Raw genomic sequence first — 24,845 nt, 5'->3', positions numbered from 1 at the left:
CTTACTTGTCTCCCATATCCACAAAGTAAGACCCACAAGGACAGGGATTTTAATTCACTGTTATATCCCCAGTGCCTATGACTAATAGGTGCACTATAAATATTTGTTGGCTGAACAAATGAACAAACCAGTGAATAAAATACTGAAAGTAAATTTAGAAAGATGAAGGGAAATTTAGATCTAAAGAAAACCTTATGGTGAATGGCAAAAGGATCCGTCAGTTACCGTCCAGTTCGCTGCAGTTCTTCACAATCCCCATGCCCTCCTCCTCCATGTCCTCCATCATGGGGGGTGTCTCCGTTCATCTGGACATTCTCTCCACCTGAGTACATATTCTTTCTAAGCAAGAAAACAGAGCCCAAGTGAACATTAGTATTTATCCATTTGCTTCTAAAATGAAGCACTCACTATGGCATACATTGGCCAATGGAAAGATGAAGTTTGAGAAGAAAGAACATTCTTTCTTTCTGCTATCCTAACAAATAATTATTGACATGTTGCAGTCAGAGCCAAGACAAATGATTAGATGAAATGAAAAGCTGAATTAATTGTATATCTTATAAGAGGGAAATTCACCTAGGAAATATTAGATTTCCAACAAATGGTTTCTCTTCAACTACCTCACCCATTTCTTAACCTCTTAAATCTGCAAAAGACTTGAGTAAACTGATCTTTCTACATGTACAGGGAGATCCCAAAACAACATCCCCAAAGAATGCCTCTGATGCATTCCAATACTGTGATCTGAGCTAATTTGTAATCACTAAAGAACATCAAAACATTTAACATGTATTTTACAGCATCAAGGAAATAAGAACAAAGGCACATAATTAATCCCTTGGAAGCAATATGTCCATGAGGACCTAAAAATATTAAGGCAGTAGCTTGACCCCACTTCCTTGTCTAAACATAACCTCCTTCTCAGGTGTATTCTAGCACCTTAAAATTTCCAACTGCCTAAGAGTTTACCTTTTGTCAGATGATGGAAGACTCTTAGGAGGTTCTATCCTGATCGCTGGGTCCCATTCTCCAGGTGGAAGGACAATGACTTCATCTAGGAACTCATCAATGCCAGCAATCAGGTCCTGCCTATCTTTTGCTTTGTAAGCAATGTCATGGAACACCTAAAGAATGGTAAGAGATGTGTTCATCCAACAATAGAGCTTTCTACATGCTTCACACCATATCTAGCCTGAAGAATGCTATCCAAAATTCACCATGATATTACTATAACCATGCTCTCCTATTTTGTATTATTCAGCCATTTCCAAAATATTTAAGTTTTTCAGATTATAACCTTAAAGAATATATGTAGAAGCCTGAGTAAATGGCTATTTTTAAGTGTTTCTTTTTTTATCAATACTGTAAAATTACATGCCTTTCAGCTCCCCTTGGTAAAGTACTGTTACTGATACAGTTGCTATGGAAGCCAGATGAAAATAGTTCGGAGAAATATACTGAAAAGTCATTCCCTGAAATAAAAACTACTGGGACAAACAACTGCTGATAATTCAAGGAGAAATTTAAAGTGAATGTAAAGATCAGGTTGAGAATCAAACACTGCAGTTGTCAAGCACAAAAATAATGTGACCCATTTTAAAAAGAAAACTTAGTTATACTGTCAGAACACAAAGTCAATGTATTTAAACAAGTCCATTTTTTGGCAAGGTAATATCTAAATCACCAAGGATTCAAAAGATTCATGCCTTTTATATGAATTTCCAAAGAAAGGATTTCCAGAAGGTACACAAGCCTTTTTGTCAACCATTCCATTCTTCTAACCAAACTGATGATCTGAAAGTTCTTCACACATAACCAAGATTTTCATGCTTGAACCTGAACTGGGTCAAATTCTTTAGTCTCAAGAAAAGAAGATGGTCACCCTGTTCAATCACCTTCCCTATTCTTAAAGATTTCTGCTAAATCACTTCTCCTGATAAAGAATTTTCTAAAGTTGTCAATCAAATAGCATTTAATGGTCTTTGGGTTGTGGGGTAGAGAGGAGGGCAATAAAAATGCAGACACTGCTACCCTCAATCTCATTTTCTTTTGCCATCTCCATCACTGTGGCTGGAGAGTCAGAGAGTCACCTTTCCAGCCAACCCTGCAGATAGAGAGCAACAGTTCCAACCAATGAGACATGAGAATGAGGCTGTTTGGGTAAGCCTGCAAAAAGGGGCAGATGCAGCTCACATTACCCCCATCACTGTTTCCTACTTTAAATGTAGTGAGGTGATAAGCTGAGTGCAGGCAGACACTGTAGAGTTACAATTTTGATAGGAGGGAAAAAAATGCCATCTTAAGACCATGAAGTAAGTGTGCAGCTATCAATTAGCAAACAGTTAAGCTAAACGAACCCCAGCTACTATCTACCTCCTAACTTTTTTATATAAGAAAATAATCTGCAGATTGTTTAAACTACTATAAGCCCATCACTTGCAGCCTAAAGCATTCCTAATTGACACATCTCCAAATGAATAACTTAAAAAAGAAACTATAAACACACAAAAATAAATTAACTCATTGTGAGGAGGGAAATATACATCCCCTTAATAGGGGGAGAAAAAGAACCAGCATTGCTATACTTCAATGCTCTCAGACCCAATAGAAATCACCTGAGCAATCACCACACAGAAGCAGAAATTACTGATCTTATATTCTAACAGTGTTTCTTTTACCACAAGTCTGGTTTGGTTTTGTCATATCTAAAATGCATGTAGCAACATTCAAGCTGTTGTGAGAGTAATGAAACCATAACCGAAAAGTACTAGATACTCTACAGTAGCAGTTGCTAATGTATTTCAGATGTGCAACTTGCCTTCCACAAAATAAGAAAACCATAAAACATGTACCTTCTGATACCTAAGAAAAATGCATTATCCATTTTATTACAGATTATTTTATAAAACACATAATTTTGGAAAAATATAGAATATGAATAGTTAAATTCCCAGAATTAACATATTAAATACTTTAAGAGCTAAAGTTGAGACAAAGTTGAAAATATGTAATAATCAGATCAGGGGAACTGCATATTTATCACCTCAGACATTTATCTTTTATTCCTCTTGGGAACATTCAAAATCCTCTTTACTAACTGTTTTGAAATACACAATTAATTGTTATTAGCTATGGTTACCCTACTGTGCCTCAGACATTCCAAATTGTATAGAATTGTATTGAAATATCACAGTATAACTCATACAGAGGCACAATTATGGGTCTATTAAAAAATTTTTAAAAAAGAATTGAAAATGTTTTTAAAAAGAAAGGAAAATATTTTATTCCAACATAGTTTATAATCCAGTACAAAAACAAAGTACATGATTTGCTTTTTTGAAAACTAATGCATAGGGAATATCAGTGCATTTACCACAAATGATTGTACTTCATGCTATGAAGATCTTAGTAACCCCATAATTCAAACTGAATAAATTGTCACAGATGAGTCACAGTATGAAAACAACACAAGTAGGTCATTCAAAGAAACCTATCTTCCCAATTCCCTACCTCATCAGACATCAGGGTGGCAATGGCTCTGCCAATCTCATGGTAGGACTTGGCTTTGCCCTTAGGACCTAAGAGAATGAACAAGAACCTAAAGGAAAAGGAAAGAAGCACATGCTGTTACACACATTTCATCAATATACATGAGACTAAGAAATGTTTATCTTAGTTCATATTTACGAAAGGGTTAGATCTTTAAACGAAGGACTAGACTTGGTGATATGGAAAATACTCTTTCACACTATGTGAAACACAAATCACTGTTCAGTTTATTTGAAGGCAAAGAAAAGTTTACCATGAAAACTTGAGAAGCTTTTTCTCTGAGCAGGAAAGGTTCAATTTATATTCTTTACGAGACAGTCAATGTTTCTGTTTTAAGTTTTGCTCTTTTTCCATCTCTACTGTCTTTTAGAATCTTTGAAGCAAATCCATTAAGTCCAATAACTAGACAGACTTAGTACACCTTTGGACTTCTCTGACTTTTCCAAAAACCAAAACCAAATTTCTATAAGTAAGCCATATGCTGACAGTCAATGTAAAATAAAATGAAATATGAGGGAAATTCAAAATAAATTATCATTCACAGACTTAATTTTTATGGGTGTTCCCATTTTCTTTCTAACTTGTTTTCTTGATACTGTACAAAGCACTGCTTCAGAGAAAATAGGTCCTGAAACATGTAGTAATGAGCTCATTCCCATTTTTCATATTGGAAGGAATCCCTCACTGATAACAAGGACAAAGATGTATGTCTCCACTGGGGAGGAGGGAACCTGATAAATAAATAAGGAAAAAAAACCACAAAAGGTAATACTAGATAAATCTTAGCCTTGATATTGATCATGTCTTACCTAACAGGGCGATAATGAGGACAATCAAAATGATGGCATTATGTGGTTAGACAGCTTTTAAAGTCCTGCAAAGCAGGATTTCACATTCATCACTTTCTGTTAATTTCCATGCAACCCTTGCTAAAAGGACAGGTATTCTATTCCTGTGTGATGGCAAGGAAACTGGGGCTGAAGGAGGTGATACATGAGCCCAAGGTCTGTGCTTAGTAAATGTCTGGGGCAAGGGATGTAGTTCAGAGGGAGAAGACATACTCAGCATGCATGATTCTCTGGGTTCAATTCCCAGCATCAAAAAACAAAAAAAAATTAAACAAAAGCAAAGCAAAATAAAGTGTACATATAGCTCTTCTTGCATCCTATTCTTTTTACCACATAATTATGTTATTACCACCAACCCTATTGGCATACGAGAGTTGTGAAACACAAAAACTATCCACAATAACTTCCACAGGTTGCTCCTGGGAAAGAACTTGTGGATGCTTAGCTTGGGACAAGAAAGGCAAGATTTTAAGGTACCAGGGATGGCTCTGTACATTACTTTGCCAAATTCTATTTATTACTAATATACTTCTATACCTCCCTTTAAATAAAAAAGGATCAACAGCAAGTACTCTATAAAATGTTAGGGCTTCTTCCAAAATGCCCCTGGATATATAATTACTTTATTTCATTATAAAAGTCAATTCAAAGGAGATAGGGGGAAAAAAACAGGAATTAAGAGTGTAAAAAAAGGGGGTGGTAATCTGAAAGTTTGAATACCCAGATTTTATACTAGAATAACAATAAAACCATTCAGTACTTATTTGCTTGAAAACCAGTTCTGCAGTGGAGTGGAACACTCACTTTCAAGTCTGATCACAGTGAATGAAAAAGCAAAGCAATCAGCAGCTTGAAAGTCTGTTTGGCATGAAAGAAGCCACTGTCAGGACTTAACTTTAGACCTCTAACCCTGAAGTTCAATTGATGCTAGAATTTTTCTTCCTTTGACGCTGACCACTTCATAATTATGTACCACCATATACAGCATTATAAAGTGCTACTCGATGGCAGTAAAGTGTTGCTTTCTAAAGGGACTAATCCCTGGTTTGAATGCAACACTTGAAAAAAAAATTTTGCCAGTAAAACAAAATACAAATACCACTGAGAAATGCTAGTACTGGTTACATTTTTCCAATTCAATTTGCCTATCTACAAATGGCCAGCTGTCAAGTAAGACAATAGTGTGTTAGGTAAAATGGGCAGGTGCAGTGTCACAAGAGAAAACTACCTTGTTGGGTCCTTTACTTAGGACATTTTTTTAAATAATGGATTTATTTTGCCTGCCATTTTTTATTATCTCAGTGTATCTAAATATTAACTTTTCAGGAAAGCATAATGCCCAAAACCTTTCCAGAACCACTCTATGGCCCTTCCTACCACACCCATAAGGAGTGAAGCTTACAAATACACATTATCCTATCAATCTGTATCAACTGACACAAGTTAATTATCAGGTTGACTAGATGGAAAAAAAAAAAAACTACTGTCTTGTTAGTGAGAAAAAACACTTAGTCACTAATAGTCCTCAAACATAAACATAAACTTTGGCCAAGGATGGGTGACTACTCTCTGAACTAATAGTCATGAAGCCTCTGTATAAAAACCCAGGAGATGAGAAACATATATTTTCCATACAATTTTACTCTTTGGTCTCCACAAAATATATCAAAGAATGAATGGAAACAGTAGATCAACAGTGTCTATGATGGATACTATAGCATGACCTACATATAAAGGTATTATTCCTAGGTAATTATAATTTTGTTTTTAAAAAAAGATATTTCTTCACTAATGAACTATCATCAAGTGCCAAACAGAAACAATATGGCAACATTGTTTACCTAACTCCAGTCAGGAACAATTCAGTAAATGCACCCTCCTAAAATGATATAGAGAGGGATTCAGCCAGAGGAAGAAGTTGTGCTCCACTTGTGTACACTGCGTCAAAATACATTCTACTGTCATGTATAACAAATTAAAATATACAAAATTAATTTTTAAAAAGTGATATACAGAGGGAATCTGAGCATGCAAAAGCAGTAGGGAACATCATGTCAAGTGAATAATTTAATTTGTAGGAATAGGGACCCTTAAGCAGCCTTTAATCTAGACTGTATTATGGACACGAAGCCAAGAGTTCTGAGGGAACTAACTCAGAGCAACCCAGCCAGTCAATGTTCCCTCTGCCTGAAACATGTCCTCTCCCCCTTTAACCCTCAAAGAAGCAAAAGCTGTTACAACTTTTATGATTGAAGTACATCCTGCCAAGCTCAGCTTTTATAATGTACTGAAAACTCTTTTCATGATCCAAACTGTTTTTTGTCAATGGACAGATGTTATTTTTAACCAGAAGCTTTTTTCTTTATTAACAAATTAGAGCAAACATCACATTTGTGTGGCTGGAAGGACACAGTCCATGTTGACAGCTCAGAGAAAAGAAATTAATTTATGTCACTGAGTTTCTTTTATGCACTCATCACTAGCAACAAGTCAGAGTTAGAATGCTTAATGGTGTCTAGTTGTCTTAAGAATGTTCATGAGGCTCTTTTCTACTTTTGTGAGCTTTTTCAAGTAACTAATTATGCCTGGGGAGGATGCCTCTAGCATTCTGCACAACAAAAAGAAGTACCAGATGATCCATGTCTGGAACCAATGGCCTATACTCACATTCACAAAATAATTATAGGCAGAAACAGAGCATAATATCAGAAAAGGAGCCAGCTTTCCTAAATCACTTAATCTTTTCAGAAAGGATGTACATCCCCCTCCTGATACAGCACAGCTATTTCCAGAATAAACTCAGCATGTACCAATCCTTTACTCCCTTCTCTCAAAATCAAATAACACATTATTCATATTTAGAAACTTTGGAAAATGTGGCTAAACTGTAGCTTCCACAATAGATTCATGAGGACCATAAACCCACCATAACCAACCACATTATGTGCAGTTCAGAAGCTAGCAATTCGACCGACGGACAAGACAGAACTGAATTAGCAAGACTTCTACCCCAGCCCCTCTAATAGTTTTTGTATAAACAGTTTTAAACACTAAGAACAAACTCTTTCTCTTAGGCAAGTAATTATTTATAATACACATATATATTAATATAGCCATGCTAAAAGGGCAAACCTTCTAACATTTTAGAGAACTAAAAGCTTACTGAATAACCATTTACCCTAAATGCGCAGAGATCAGAAAAAGATAAGTTAGGGCTGGGGTTGTGGCTCTGTGGCAGAGCACCTGCCTCATACACGTGAGGTACTGGGTTCAATTCTCGATACCACATAAAAATAAATAGACAAAATAAAGATACTATGTCCATTATAACTAAAAAATATATTTTTAAAAAAGGATAAATTGACCTAAGGCTTATCATTTTTCATGGGAGGTTCCTAAAACTTTCTATTCTATCCCACTCTAGGTATCTCTAGGGATACCTAGACTCTAAAATTTGGCCAGAGTTCTGTTTCTAGTGCTGACAGTGGATCTTCCCTTTGCCTGCACCCCTTAAATATAAAATGGTCATAACAACATTTATTCCATATATAACTCATAAATATGAGTGAGAGGTTGCCTCTGTGAACAGATAAAAGATGACAGCAAAGTGCCTATAAAATAAGTCACAGAGTAAGTAGAGAAACTTGTGAATTCTACACAAGGAAGGGGAGTTGCTAGGGCCATACTTCTGTAAAGGTGCATAGTAGTAAGATTATAAGGAATAGTAGTAATAATAATAATTGTATAATTTTCCTCCACCTTTAAAAAAAATGACCACAAAAAACACATGCACCAAAACAGGTCTTTCAAGTCTTCCTGCGATAGAACAGCACATTCACATTAAAGCACATCATGGAATGCAGACACAGTCCTCCACAATGACTGCCACATTTCTTGTGGGATTTCCTTGATTGGATTTCACAGGATGAAGCCATTGTAAATGGCCTCACATTACTCACATCCAAAAAAGCTAATGAGACTCCCCACTCAGTGATTAGAGCTTGCATTGGTTTGGAGGATAGCAAATGGATAAAACAGTTTCCTGGAAAATATTAACATGCAAGGATATATTATTCAGATTATTGCCCTGAAATAGTTTTATGATATTATTGAATTACATTCCCTTGAATTGCTTGGCTTCTCTTGTTATTTCAAATGATGCTGTATTTCACTTCTAGACTAATACTTCCTCCCTCCAGTACAAAAGAAAAAAAGAATGAGCCAGACAGGAGCAGATGATAAGAGGGATACAAAAATTGTCATGATTTGCTACTCAATGCACGCATATTACTGTTAAATAAAAAGCCTTTTAACTTTTTTTTATTTGTAGCTTCTAAAGAAAATAGTAATAAAAATACAAAGGGAAGAGCAGTTTTCTTTAACACTTCTTGGCATGTGTTTTTTTTTTTTCTTTCAAGTCCCAGTAAAGTTAGTCCAAAGAGACATAAATAAAGCCATTGGGGCACCAATCTGGACTTCAGCCATGGTCTGAGTCAGCAGTTTGCCAGATGATTGCTCAGATAGAACTGCAAAGCTCTGCTGGAATGTTTTAAAGCAAAAAGCTAAGTTACAGAAAACAAATCACAATAATCCCAGTAATCGAATAAACTGATCATCTCCTTTCCCCTGTTATTTGTCCATATTATTTGTCCAATGACTGCCTGTGTATTATTCCTATTTGAAGTGTCTTTAAGGAATTCAAAACTGAGGGAAAAAAAACTTATATAATAAGGAAGAATGTCTTGAATTGAGAAGCCTTAAGGAAATTTTCTCCTAATATTCCTCCTAACTTGGCTCAAAATAAATCTTGGCCTCTTGTCACTGTTGGTTAATCATGCTCACACCACCTGCGTTCCTTGAGGAGGATTCATAGCCCTTCCTTCCTGTTCACATGGGGAAAACTAGAGGAGAGCAAAGGTCACCTCTTCTTGTGCTGGAATCCACAGAAAGCACCCCTCAATTCTTTCATATGATAATTTCCTGATGTCAACCTAAAGATACAAGCTTCTCTTTAAACTCTTCCTCAGCATTAGTTTAGTGAAGCATTAACTTCTACTCAACTAATTGTACTTTGTAAATCAAGCTACCTAACTTTATTGAGCTCAGCTTCAGAGGGAGCTGAAGAGGATGACTTGTGAGGTGCTGTGCAGTGTGATGATTTAACATGATTTAACAACAGTGGCACCCTTCTTTTAAAGCAAAATTTCATGTGGCATAATGTATGTCACTGTAAAATGTACAAATTTGGGAATAAAACCAAAAGAATTTTACAAATCTGTACATATACCTATATTTATGTGTACATGTGTGTATATATATAAACTCACTACCAATTTTCTGATGACGTAGAACAAATGAAAGCAACTATGACCATTTACTGATTATATAACTTTGTACACGTTGAATTCTTAAGACTTAGTTTCTGCATATGTAAAATCTGAACACTATAGTTTGTATGTTAAAAGATTATTGGAAAGATTGAGTAGAATAATCCATAAGAAGAAAGTAGTCCTCCACCCAAAAGATTATTATAATTGCTGTTGTCATAACTATACAAGTGCCTAGTCATTTGATAGCATAAAAGTGAGACTTAGCCATTATTTCAAATTAAACCTCTTGAATGTACTGGATATATCCTCATTCTGATCCTCTAGCCTGGGAGGGAGCCCATTTCCCTATAAGCACATCGCAGACCCCAGCAGGTGGGAGAGAGCAGCCTACCTTGTGGGCACAGGGACCTCAGTGAGGGCACCCAGCATGACAGCCTGCTGTAGTCGAACAAAGGCAACAAAAGGAGTATCCAAGAAGTCAACCTCCCCAACGAGCACATTGGAAGCTTCTGCATCACGTGGCAGTTTTTTCATGAACTTATTCTTCAGCTGCATGGGAAGAACCAAACAAAAACCATTTTATTTCCAAAAAAGGGAAACAAGAAGAGATACTATACGCATCACTCACAGGATGTCCCTTTATGGGGTCTTCATGCAACAGTCCCTAAACAGCCACTTTCACGTTGTATTTAACCATTCTATTAAAATAAACACTTAGCTGTACCTTGATTTAAAACATGATGAAGGTATAATAACATGGTTTATATATAAAACAATGCGTAGTATCCATTCATTTCTTTAGTCATTCACTCATGAAAACTTATGAGCAAAGCAATACTCTAAGTCTGAGGGATACAGGGAGGGACAGGCTAACGACGAGCTCTGCTTAGGTTCACCTTGCCACAGGAGGAAATAACACATGATTTAAAGTAGTGATAAGTACTGAGAAGGAAAAATGAAACAGATAAGAGGGTACTATTTTTAAACAGGTACTATTTTAAACAAGATGGTCAGGGAAGACCTCTGAAGAAATATATATATATTTTACACTGGCACCCAGGGTACAAGCCATGCACGGACCTGAATGAAGAGCATTCTTAGCAAAGAGAATGGCAAGGGCAAAGCCTCTGGAACATGAAGGAGGTTTGCAGAGTAGTAAGAAGTCAGATGTGGTGGGAGCTAAAGGAGGAAAGTGGCAGAAATAGCCACAGATGAAGCTGGATGGGTAAAGGGGACCAGCCTATAAAGACCTTGAAGGCCAAGGTAAGGAGGTTTAGAAGTTTCATGTGGGAGATGCTTACGAAGAGCCCCAGTTAAAAGGTGGAGCCAGAAGACATAAATTTGAGAGACATCACCAGGTCAACAGTATTCAAGGCCACTGGACAGGTGACATAGCCCTGAGTGTAAGTATAGAGAGAAAAGGGGTAAGATCTCTACTCTGGGGCCACTCTACCTTTCATAGGAATAAAAGGCGGCATCGGCAGAGGACATTGAAAAGAAGCAAAAATAAAGAGAGGAAAATCAGACTTTACTCATAGCCAGGTGACACAAGGGCTCAATAAGGAAAGTGTATCAGCTGAGTCCTAGGCTGCCTAAAGCCCAAATAAGATGAGAACTATGAAAGGACCAGTGAGTCTGGCAAGATGGTAGTGCTTGTGAATCTTGACAAGAGCTGTTACCATGGACACCCAAGTGCCACATGAACAATGACAAGTAAAGAAGGAGAAACAGGGAGTAGAGGTAATTATTTTGAGAAATACAGCTACCAAGAAAAGATGAAAAGTGGAGAGGGAAGTGAAGAAGGCATAACACTGGGGATTTGTTTTAATAGAGATGTGACAGCATTTTGGAATGTGAATAGAATGATCTAGTAGAGACAGATTAATGCTGCAGGAAGGATAGGGAATAATTAGAAAAGCAGCTCAAGCAACCTGGATCTATTGTGAAGGGATGATATCCACATCCCAGGTAGCAGTGCCCGTTTTAGAAAGGAAAAGAGCTTATCGATCCTACCAGGGAAGGCACACTCTCTGGGTTCAAAGGTGGGTGATTTGGGAGAGTTGGTGGAGTGGCAATGAGGGCTTCTGAGGACTCATATTTTTGCAATGAAATACAAGTGAGCTGATGGTGAGGAGGAGGGAGGCATGTGGGGGTTGAGGAGAGAAGAGAAGGTGTAAAGCGGTTTTCTTGGAGAGTGAAGGCTGCTTAACACAGTCACATTGAAAGCTTATCTGATAGGCATCATCTCTTCCACAAAACTCAAAGAAAATAACTCAAAATTGCAGGAGGGAAAAAGGATAAGAATTTTGCAAGACCATACAAAAGACACAGACTTCTCATACTTACTTATCGTCCAATGTAAATGCCCCACTCCTCAAGTCAAAAGTACCAGTGAATTTAGTATTTTGTGCCATGGATTATTGCTGGGATGGAAAGTGGCACACATGATCCAATTTTGCCCATTAGTACAAAGTTTATACCAACAGTTTATTTTCAACGACCATTTAAGAGTTTTTAATTAGGGGAAATTAATGACATGAAAAGTTACTCTGAGGACTCCATCACCCTCAGGAGCATTTTTATAGGATTTTGTTTTTAACTTGGTACTTCATGCAAGAACAAAGCTATCAGACAAAAAGCAAGAAAGGACTAAGAATTTGGTGGAAACCAATCAATTCACTAGCCAATAAATAAAGACAAGTTATATATTCGTAGAGGTTAGGAATATAACTACTCCTAAGTAGTATGGAATTTTCCAAAATTTTTACCATTAATCCTCCAAGAAATGCTAATATTAAAAAATCGTCTTTACATTTTACAGATATAAAAACACTAGCCAAGAGAGTGGTCTAAAATCATGAAGTTGCCAAAATTGTTATTATCACCTAAGGAAATTACAATAATGAACTGTTCTCCAGAACACTAAGTAGAGTGTGGAGTACAGCCAGGTGGACAAACAGATGCAAAATAACAATCCTCAAACTCTCTCCAGAGAGTGCTTGCTCTCATTTACCAATACAGAAAACAAAGCTGTGCATTATTCTGGTTTTACCTCCCATTCTCTTCAGCAAACTCCTTGCTCCTGGTTAGGCAGGTGATCCAACCATAATTCCTTCCATCTTATATACATAGATTCTCACACTCATTACAAGAAAAAAAAAAGTCCTTTCCCTATTTCTACCTTTTCTAAACATTCTTCAGAGTTCAGCACAAGACTTTCTTCCCATTTCATCCTACTTCCTTGGGAACTTTCAGAATTACTCATTTCTGAATCACACTTCGGCAAGGTATTAAGTTCCCCTCCCCCAGTTTCATGAGGGTAAGAACAGTTTATTCAGAATAAATTGAATAGTTTTCAACATGATGAGGAATAACCTCTAATGAAAGAAAGATTTTTTTTTTTTTACCCATATAAATGCCAGTTCTTTGAATGGATCTTTCCCCCATACACAAGCTCCCTGGGTGATCTCAAAAGTCTGAGGAAGTCGGAGGACTTATCAAACTTACATCTTTAGCCAATACTTTTTCTTTAAGCTCCAGGCCTATATATAATAGCTCCACCTCGATTTCTAATACACATTTCAAACTTCATTTCATCCAAAACAAGCCCTTTCGACAGTCCCCTAAAACCAGTTTTTCAGCAGTCTCCCCTGCCTTGCATGGCAACTCTACTCTTCCATTGCTCAAGGCAAAAACCTTGCTGTCATCTTCAACTCTTCCTTCTCTGGTACCCCACACCTATTCCATCAGCAAACCTGTTGGATCTACATTCCAAATGCACCCATAATCCGACTTTTTCAACACCTTCATGGCTACCACCCTCGTTCATGTCCAGGACATTCTCTGAAGTATGGCCCTGGCTTCCTGACTATATAGCCTGCTCCTGCCCTCCCTGCTGTATTCACCAAAGCAGCCACAGCAGAAAAATCAGGAGTCAGACCCCGTTACTTCTCTGCTCAAAACTCCAGCTGGTTGCTATTTCCCTAAGTGAAGCCAAGCTCTTTACAACAACCCCAAATCCCAGCATTATCTAGCTGCCAACTGCTCCCTGAACTTATTTCCTACCACTCTCTCCTGGTCTTCCCTGTGGCCACCCCGGTCCCATGTTCTCCCTCAGACAGGTTCACCTCAGGTCCTTTACACCTGCTGTTTGCTCTGCAGGCAATGTCTGCAAAGCCTCCTCCCTCACTTCCTTTGTTCTTTAATTAAAAGTTGCTTTCTTATCAGAGAGGCTTTCCCTAGCCACCCTAGTTAAAATTTCAACTCCCTTCTCTTCACAGACACTTCTAACTCCTCTGTTCCACTTTATTTTTTCTTCCCTGTATTGGTCACTATCAAACATATCATATAAACTTTTTATAAACTTTTTAATAAACTTTTTTTAATCTACATCCCCATTAGAATATAAGTTCACCAGAGGTAGACATAACCACCTAATTTGTTCAGTGCAATGTTCCTAGTGCCTACAAGAGTACCTGAAGAGAAAGGTTCAACAAATAGTTGTTGAAGGAATGGGGGTTATTATTTCTGCTCTTCCCAATAAGCTTTCCTAACTCTCCTCTTCAAGCAGTCAGTTCTGCACATCTACCCTCTCCCCTCCCAGGCCACACAGGTGAGCAAAAAGCCTAGATATGGCCATTCTTGATAAACTCCTCCCCTGACAAGAGTGATTGGTCAAAAGGATGGATGCATGACCTGTGCAAAGACCAAATCCTTTAGAAGAACTGGTACTTATGTGGGTTAAAATATATATATATGTCTTTCATCAGAGGTTATTCCCCACTATGTTGAAAAGCCATGTGTCAAGACTGCCCACACTAGGACAGAACGAGGTAAGTACCCAACAAAAGCAAAAGAGAAGGGTTGGGGTTGTGGCTCAGCAGTAGCGCCCTCACCTAGCACATGCATGAGGCCCTGGGTTTGATCCTCAGCACCACATAAAAATAAATAAATAAAATAATAAAGATTTTTTTTTAAAAAAAAAAAAAAGAAAATGAATGGAAAGACTAATGAGTCTTCAGTCCCGGTCTCTGACATCCTGAAGCTTCTCTAGGAATCCTTTCTACTGACATAAATCACTAAATCCTTTGGGGCTTAAATTAATTTGAAATGTATTTTTATCCACTGCAGAGCCCAGGTACAAAAGTGTACTTTTCAAATGGATTTGAGGAACACCGGGTTAAATAAAATAAGTTTCCATATTATAGACTTTCTCAGAGCCTTTAATATGCCTTTATGCCTATAGATGCTTTATCTCCCTCTGAGAGACCAGGCACATTATGGTAGGAAATCAGATTAGAAAACGCTGCTTTGTATAGAAATTTTCTCATCTTTCATCTAATCCCCTATTCTATTTTATTCTCTTCAAAATATGTGGGTGCCTACTATAATTCACGGTCTGGTTGTAGTCATTGTAAAGAAAAGACAGATCTGCTCTCCTGAAATTTACAGAAGAAACAAACCCCATGAAAGGTACATTGTTTGATGGGAGGTCACAGAAACAGCAATTGCATCCAGTAACAGAGCTTAAGGGAGGTTCTTCTCAGAGTCAAAGTTAACGAAATCTCTCCCATAATTTTGGCTCTTCAAACACTGATTCATATGCCTTTTTTAAGGAAGCCAATACTCTCTGATAAAGGAAAAAGTAATGACAGAAATATGAAAAGTAATTCTGGGCTTACACAATAAAGTATGAACAATAATAAAATAATAAAGATTAAACAAAAAGGTAAAGAATAAACTTAGGAATTACAAAGAGCAATAAAAGGTAATGAAAACAAAAACAGAACCTAAGGCTTTCAAATTGGGTTGAAAATCACCCAATAAAATCATCTGGACTGAATTCCAAAGATAAAGTTTGACATTCCTTTCTTATAGATCATTAGTTGTTTCTCCAAGGGATACCCAGCCTGAATTTTAGGCAGGGTCAACTTTAAGAACACACACAAGGAAGAAAAATTTCTTTAGCCAACCTTGATTTCAGAAAAATGGATTTCAAATGGCTGCCTTGTGGAGCTATAATCATTAAAAGATATTTTGGCTAGCACAACAATTTTGTGACCTTTCTTGTCTTTGCCAGGTTTTAACATGAGCTCTGTAAATACAGATGTGCATTTTTAAAAAATTCTTTTTATACTATATTTTTTCTTCTACAGTAAGTTATTGCCCTTTGCCATGAACGTTTTACTCCTATAATTTCTTACCCTTCTTTACTTTCTGAATAGTTTTCTATAAACCAGTGATCACAACATTACTACACCAAGAAACTAGAAATTTTGAATGGATAAAGCAGAATAAATGGACTGATTGTTAAAAAGGTAGATTACTTAGGATGACAGTTCTGTTTGATGATGAAAAAGTGACATGCACCATATATAGTTCATTGAAAAAGTCAATCTTCCACTCTCCACTTACGTCTTAGGTTCTCTTGTCCTCCTCTATGAAAGCAGTTTGCATATTTTAAGGTTTCACATAAGGGATCCATCACACTTCAACTGGCTGTTCTAACCATTTGATTAACAGTATGTCCCACTAGCTTCTTTGCTCTTAACCTCAGAACTACAGCATTGTAGATCCAAGCTGTCCCATTCCTCAGACACTAGGCAGGTATTTAAACCCTACCTCCTTTTCTCTGTCATTATCTGCCACATTAAAATAATTGCATCTAGCAACTCCTAAGAGAAAACATAGAGTCAACACTCCAGCATATGGGCACAGGCAACAACTTTCTCAGTAGCCCTGAAACTCAGAAATAATGCCAATCGTGAATGAACAAATGGATGGCAACAAGTTAAAAAGCTTCTACACAGCAAATGAAACATTAAGAATGTGAAGAAAGAATCTACAGAATGGAAGTAAATCCTTTCTACTCTTCTGACAGAGGATTAATATCTAATATAAAGAATTAATGGCTGGGGTTGTGGCTCAGTGGCTGAGTGCTCGCCTAGCACATGCAAGGACCTGGGTTCGATCCTCAGCACCACATAAAAATAAATAAATAAAATAAAAGTATTGTGTCCAAGTACAACTAAAAAATATTTTTAAAAAGAATTTTTAAAAAAACTTAACACCAAAAAAGAAAATAACTCAATTAATAAATAAGCAAATGAATTAAACAGACACTTCTCAAAAGAAACACAAATGTTAATCTTTTCTTCCTGCTCTTCCTCCCTGCTCTGTTCTTAGTTGCTCTCATTATATCAAAGAAGACATTTGGTATTTGTTTTTTAGGGATTGGCTAGCTTCACTAAGCATAATCTGCTCTAGTGCCATCCATTTCCCTGCAAATTCTATGATTTTGTCATTTTTTAGTGCTGCGTAATACTCCATGGTGTATAAATGCCACATTTTTTTTATCCATTCATCTATTGAAGGGCATCTGGGTTGGTTCCACAGTCTAGCAATTGTGAATTGTGCTGCTATGAACATCGATGTAGCAGTATCCCTGTAGTACGCTCTTTTAAGGTCTTCAGGGAGAAGTCCAAGAAGGGCAATAGCTGGGTCAAATGGTGGTTCCATTCCCAGCTTTCCCAGGAGTCTCCATACTGTTTTCCAGATTGGCCGCACCAGTTTGCAGTCCCACCAGCAATGTACAAGAGTACCCTTTTCCCCACATCCTCTCCAGCACTTGTTGTTGTTTGACTTCATAATGGCTGCCAATCTTACTGGAGTGAGATGGTATCTTAGGGTGGTTTTGATTTGCATTTCTCTGACTGCTAGAGATGGTGAGCATTTTTTCATGTACTTGTTGATTGATTGTATGTCCTCCTCTGAGAAGTGTCTGTTCAGGTCTTTGGCCCATTTGTTGATTGGGTTATTTGTTTTCTTATTGTTTAATTTTTTGAGTTCTTTGTATACTCTGGATATTAGGGCTCTATCTGAAGTGTGAGGAGTAAAAATTTTTTCCCATGATGTAGGCTCCCTATTTACCTCTTTTATTGTTTCTCTTGCTGAGAGAAAACTTTTCAGTTTAAGTAAGTCCCATTTGTTGATTTTTGTTATCAACTTTTGTGCTATGGGTGTCCACATGAGGTGGGATGGAAAGGGAGAGAAAAGGGAAATTGCATGGTAATGGAGGGAGACCCTCATTGTTATACAAAATTACATATAAGAGGTTGTGAGGGGAATGGGAAAATAAACAAGGAGAGATATGAATTACAGTGGATGGGGTAGAGAGAGAAGATGGGAGGGGAGGGAGGGGGGATGGTAGAGGATAGGAAAGGTAGCAGAATACAACAGTTACTAATAGGGCATTATGTAAAAATGTGGATGTGTAACCGATGTGATTCTGCAATCTGTATTTGGGGTAAAATTGGGAGTTCATAACCAACTTGAATCTAATGTATGAAATATGATATGTCAAGAGCTTTATAATGTTTTGAACAACCAATAAAAAAAATTAAATAAAAAAAAAAAAAGAAACACAAATGGCCAACGAATATATGAAAAATGTCTACCATCATTAACAATTAAGGAAATGAAAATCAAAACTACACTAAGATTTCATCTCACATCAATCAGAATGACAGCCATCAAGAGTACAAGCAAGGGGCTGGGGATGTGGCTCAAGCGGTAACACGCTCACCTGGCATGAGCGGGGCACTGGGTTCGATCCTCAGCACCACATAAAAATAAAATAAAGATGTTGTGTCCACCGAAAACTGAAAAATAAATATTAAAAACTCTCTCTCTCTCTCTCTCTCTCTCTCTCTCTCTCTATATATATATATATATATATATATATATATATATATATATTTTTTTTTTAAAAAGAGTACAAACAATCAAAAAAAAAAAAAAACCACACCTCGTCTATTAAAGATACAAGCAAGTAAGCAATACATTTTAAATATCATAATAAACCTTACGACTGGGATAAGGTTCTTTTTTTTTTTAATTTTTTTTTATTGGTTGTTCAAAACATTATAAAGCTCTTGACATATCATATTTCATACATTAGATTCAAGTTGGTTATGAACTCCCAATTTTACCCCAAATACAGCTTGCAGAATCACATCGGTTACACATCCACATTTTTACATAATGCCCTATTAGTAACTGTTGTATTCTGCTACGAAGAAAAATATTTTCAACACTCATCTGAATTTTAGTTTATTTCTTGAAACCTAATAAAGTTGTAATATTATGTTATCAAATGTACATCACAAAGCATACTAACCCAATAGATTTCAAAATTATTGGAAAAATCCTATGCAAAAATAAATTTCTTTCCTTTCCTCAACTCCGAAAAAAAAAGAGTACAAACAATAATAAGTGATGGAGAGAATGTAGAAAAAAGGACCACTATTACACTGTTGGTGGGACTGTAAGTTAGTACAACCACTATGGAAATCAGTATGGAGTTTCCTCAAAAGGTTAGGCATGGAACCACCATATGGCCCAGTTATACCACCCTTTGTATTTATCCTTAAGAATTAAAGTCGTACTATAGTGATACATGCATACCCATGTTTATAGCAGCACAATTCACATAGCCAAATTATGGAACCAGTCTAGGTGTTCCCCAGTGGATGAATGGATAAAGAAAATGTGGTATAGATACACGATGGAGTTTTATTCAACCACACACACATAAAAAATGAAATTATGTTATTTTCAGGAAAATGGATGGAATTTGAGACCATTATGTTAACAAAATAAGCCAAACCTAAAAAGTCAAGGGTTTGGTTTCTCTCATATGGGAAGCTAGAAAGGAAAAAAGAAAAGAAAGGTGAGAGGGCAAGAATATCATGGATATCAAAGGGAGGTCAGTAGAGGAAAAGGACCAAGGGATGAGATGGGAAGGGACAGGGAAAGTGCTGGGGAGTGATATTGGCCAAATTATACTTTTATATATGTGCATGTACATATATGTAACAACAAATACCATCATTGTGTACAACCATAATGCACCAATAAAAATATGGTAAGAAAAAATTCCGTTTATAATAAAGCATTAGTACTTCTGGTTTGTACATTGAGTTTGACTTGTTAGAATATGATCCTATTCAATGCCCTTATTATAAGTGATATTTAAAAATAATTTCAATTTGAATGTATTTTCTCATGCTTTATAAAGCTCACACCTACTGATACTCCACTCTATACATTCTTGTTTTCTCTCCATGAGAATAATTTTCATCTTCTAATTTATCTACTCAGTCTCAGTGCACCCTGCTCATGACCACAGGCTAACATCCACCTGTTTTCCTGGGCAAAGAGATTATTCTTGGAGTTCTTATTGATGTTCTTTCCTTTCTTCTTTTCTTCTTTTTAGTTTATTTTCTCTTCTCCCTTTGGGAATTGCCAGCTCATATTCTTTCTCAAACAAAATCATCTGGCAAGCTAAAAGTCATTATAGGTGACCCTAGTACCATGTCCTCCAACAATAGGAGATATCTGTGTTAATAATAAAGAAAAGGGGGACACCATACCTACTAGCTCACTCATGACAGCTTCAATTTACCCTATTGTCCTGCCAACATCATTAGTACCCCCTCTTTGATTCTCAGAAGTGTCTTGGTCCAGAACAAAAATTATATAGATAGTCTACATCATAATCTCATTGAGATCAGCTCTTCAGCAGAGCCCAAAATATAGCATTAGAGGAAAATCACATTCTGTAAAAATTTAACATTCAAAAAACATAATCAAACAGACTTTAAATTATTTATGCTCTCTCTTGAGTATGCATTTATTCATTTACTCTACACACACTGCTATGATGTCCTCTCACCTTACTAGGTTTCTGCTTCTGTGCATTCTCTTTCTCTACAACTCAGGAAAAATACCCAATTTGATGAACTAAGAGTTTGACAAATTCAATGAGTTTTTTATCTACTGGGAGGGTTATAGTGCCTGAACACAAGAAGTAAGTTAACTGCTTTCTCTTGAAGCAAGACAATTGAATGGAAGAGAGGGGGTGTGGGGAGAGACCTGACATGATCATCCATGTAGCTGGTTAGGAGATTGAAAGGTCATTTCATATTTCTATATCATAGTTTTTATATCTGAACCTATCTGAATCTCAGGATTTAGATTCTGGATGGGTGGTTGTAGGCCTGGAGATGTACATTTGGTAAATTACAAAAAAACTGAAACCTAGCTTCTTTTCAGCTTAATTCCAGACTGAATATGTAGATGACCTACACCCAGCCTAAATATCAGGCAAAAGAAAAAACAATATCTAAAGGAAGCTAACATCATTACAGCATCAAATTATCTCCACTTTACATATATTACATCTGACATTTAATCAGAAATTACCAGGCATACTAGTAGATAACAACAAAACCTGGAGCTCAAGAAAACAAAATAACTAATAGAAATCAGAAAAAAAAACTTAAAGAAGAGCTACACATTGAAGTTACCAGACAGTCTTTGAAGTAACTTCATTTTTTAAAAATTGACTATAAAACATAAGATTTTAGTGGAATCTATTTAAAAAGTAAAATAGTCCACAATTATTGGATCAGGTTTTTAAAAATACATCTGAAATGCTAAAAAAAATTTATTTTAGAGATTAAAATATGTATCCTTGAACTGTTAAAGTCAATATTGCTCATAATCTGAAAATATGACGTATTAAGACTTGTGGAATGCAACTAACCATGTGTGTTCAGTAAATTCATGGCCTTAACTGCAAACATTACAAAAGAAGAAAGACTAAAGTTCAATGATATAGGCTGGGGTTGTGGCTCAGAGGTCGAGCACTTGCTTACCACGCATGAGGCACTGGGTTTGATCCTCAGCACCACATAAAAATTAAAAAAAAGTTAGGAGCTCCAGTGGCGCAATCGGTTAGCGCGCGGTACTTATAAAAATAAAAAAAGTTATGTGTCCACCTATAACCAAAAATTAAACATAAAAAAGTTCAATGATATAACTATACAACAAGAAGTATGAATAAAACAACAAACAAAACTCAAAGAAGACAGACGGAGAAATAACAAAAATAAAAGAAGAAATCAATGCAATAGAAAATAAACACTATTTCATAAACTGAGTGACAATTATACAGACGTTGTCTTGGTTCATTGGTGGTGCTATAACAAAATGTCTCTGAGCCTGAGTAATTTATAAAGAATAGAAACTGCTTTCACATAGTTCTGAATGTTGGGAAGCCCAAGATCAAGCCATGAGCATCTAGTGAAGGGCTGTGCTTAAATTTGGAACATTGAATCCTCTGGAAAGGAGGAACACTGTGTCTTTATGTGACAGAAGGTGGAAGGGCAAAAAGGGGCAAATTTCCTCCAACAAACCTTTTCATAAGTGTTGCTAATCCTATTCATGAGGGTAGAGTTCTTCCAAAAGCCATAGCCCCACTCTGTTGCATTAAAGTTTAAATTTCAATATGAATTTTGGAGGAGACCGCAACATTCAAACCACATCAGGTGCGTTCTCAGGGTGAAACAGCATGAAGTAAACTTATGATTTGTATTTATGCCATGTTTTACTTTAAAAAAAACTACAATGAGTGTCTTAATAAATAACCACTTCACTGCAAATTTGGCACATTATGTGATATACCTTTGGCAGGGAACACTTGAAAAAAATAAAAAAATAAAAGGCAGTGAGAAACTAAAACCATATTTCACAGCCCTAACTTAAAAACTTTAGTCAAGATTATAAGAAATAAAAGGTAAAATATCTAGTAAGAGACAAAGAAATGTGGAGCTACTCCTGGCTTATTTATAGTTTCTTCAACATGGACTGATTGGCCCTCTTCTCTTCAGTTCAAAGCACATGCATTATTGTGCATTACTGTGCCTCTGGGAGAAAGTTCCTGAAAGTTCTCACCAAACCTGGCCTAAGTCTTAGGTGATGGGGAAAAAAAAAAGAGCCCTGACCTATTCATCCTTTCTCCTCTTACAACCCCTTATATCCACTACTGAATATAAATATAACCTAAACAAGTATACTTTTCTCAGGTTAAAATTAGACTTCAACAGGGCTGAGATGAAGAAGCAGGCCATCAAATGACACCTTGTGAAAACTAATCTTTGGAGCAATTTTGAAATAGATTTGACCTACTAAGAATTACATGTATCTATTTAAAGGACACCTACAATCCCAAACTCTGAGAATCTAGCATTATAATGGCTGAAGACCAGTGCATTTCCTCCAGTTGGCTTCTATGGTTATCTGAAGGTTAATCCTATCTCCCATTCACCCCTAATTCCAGCATCCCTCCTGTCCCATGACGAGGAAAGAAGAGGGCAGAGGATTTGATCTTATTCAATAGGCCTACACCAGCTCTGCCTCAGGTATTGGGACAATAGTTCTCATGAAAGCCATATTCCAGCCTTTCTTTGTACTAAAGAAGGAAGGCCCATGATTCAGTCTGGGCTTCAGATACAGATGGCCTAGTAGAATCTGTTTTGCTTTTAGTCTCCTTATAGCTACCAAGATGAGGCAGAAGACTCTGCCTGGCTCACCAGGGTTCTGCTTTGGGGTTTGAAGACAAAGAAGCCTCAGCTCCTTAGCTTTGTTTCTTCAGGCACACATTTCCCTGATGGTCTTCTAGAGAGTCTCTTGTGCCAAGGACAGGGTTTGGGTGTTCCTGGATCGCCTGAACAAACACCATCTGAAACACACCCCAGCATTCCATTCCTAAATCTCACCTCTTTACTGTAAATTGCATGGTTACTCAACTCGGAAAGAGCAGACAAAGGGAAAAGATAAGAATCACAGTTCTCTTTGCTTAATAGGCACTGCCTTTTATTGGACCACATAAGAAAAATTATCTTAAAACTTTCCTGTTAAAATAAGGATATTCTTTATTTATCTCTTAAGCTAATTTGTAGGACAGGACTGTGTGTGTGTGTGTGTGTGTGTGTGTGTGTGTGTGTGTGTGTGATAGAGAAAACTATTGGAGTAATTACTAGAAACATTTTTTTGTTTTGTTGTTAATGAAAGCTTGGATTGCCCTTTAGTTTATCTTCCACCTGTGATTTAGAGGAATATTTCCAGTAGCTAAATTTTAAATACCATTGGCCCCATGTCTAAAAAGCCTAAAAGGAGCTTGATAGCCTCCAGAATCCAAAATTTTGACAATCACTCATAATGTTATTAGTACTTAACATTTATGATGTGGTCTGAGATTTCCAGAGCATATAAAATGTGAAAGAGTGCAAAGTCATTTAGACGAGGTGCCAAAAGGCTCTGTGGCTACATTTTTACTTTCTGAACACTTTTAAACTTCTGTTTTTGCATTAAAAAAAAATACAACTTCAAATGAAAACAGTCCCCTGAGGGTGAAAATTTGATTTTCTAATTTTTCTTTCTAAATTTAGACATTTCACCACCATTAATGCAAATGATTCTGCAAAGCAGCACATTTACAAATGGCTATTAAACTAAATATAACATTATGTACAATCCGTTGGTTATGATTTCCTAAACAGGAAGAAATTTCAAGTAATGACCTAGTTTAAAAAATTAATTTGTCAAAATCTGTCACATTTTATGTGTCATATTTTTCAAAAGTTTTTTCAAATACATTTTTTAGTATTTTTAAATGGTATTTTGATTGAATTATTACAACCAGCTTGTGAAAATGTATTATTATGCTGTTTACTGATGAAGAAAAGTATAAGTGTCTTCACCAAATTCATACAGCTACATGGCTCGGCCAGGACTGGAATCCAGACTTTCCAGTGTTTAATGCTCCATTCACTTCCTTACACTGCAAAACCGTAATGTCTGATGAACAAATTTTACTACCTCAAGTTTAGAAACTCTTGTCCTGAAATCTCTGGGCTTTCATAGAGCAAACCAGAGTTAAGCATCAATACTAATTTAGGCTCTGTACAAATAGCCTTTAAAAATTATCACGGGCACATTTAAAAGTAATTGACTGCATAAAATACAATGGTTGAAAGAGAAAAGAAAACCCAAACACAGAGAACAGCACTTGAAAAGGGATGTTAAGTGTTTTAGTCAGGCTTTTCACTACTGTGATTAAAAGGCCTTACAACAACAATTTTAGAGGAAGAAAAGTTTAATTGGGGGCTCACAGTTTCAGAGGTCTCAATCTATAGACAGCCAGCTCTATTCCTTGAGGCTCAAGGTGAGGCTGAACATCATGATAAAAGAGTGTGGCAGAGGGAAGCAGCTC

The 24,845-nt window shown here is 36.6% G+C and overlaps 1 protein-coding gene across 6 annotated transcripts in view; it reads right to left on the bottom strand.

Annotated features, from left to right (window-relative positions):
• Slc4a4 (solute carrier family 4 member 4) overlaps positions 1-24,845 on the bottom strand; it is a 406,144-nt gene that overhangs the window by 102,884 nt on the left and 278,415 nt on the right. For all 6 annotated transcript variants that reach the window (XM_058574042.1, XM_046428692.2, XM_058574038.1 and 3 more), the window contains exons 8-11: positions 10,119-10,276; positions 3,511-3,598; positions 970-1,124; positions 226-339 (exon numbers count right to left, since the gene is read on the bottom strand). In XM_058574042.1, the coding sequence (XP_058430025.1) occupies positions 226-339; positions 970-1,124; positions 3,511-3,598; positions 10,119-10,276 (515 nt within the window). The remainder of the gene's footprint in view (positions 1-225; positions 340-969; positions 1,125-3,510; positions 3,599-10,118; positions 10,277-24,845) is intronic.

Source organism: Marmota monax, unplaced genomic scaffold (assembly GCF_021218885.2).
Source record: "Marmota monax isolate L192 unplaced genomic scaffold, Marmota_monax_Labrador192_F-V1.1 WCK01_AAM20220418_F8-fsc00132, whole genome shotgun sequence".
Lineage (NCBI taxonomy): Eukaryota > Metazoa > Chordata > Mammalia > Rodentia > Sciuridae > Marmota > Marmota monax.
Note: the sequence above shows the minus strand (reverse complement) of the source record. Positions and strands in the feature narration are given on the sequence as shown.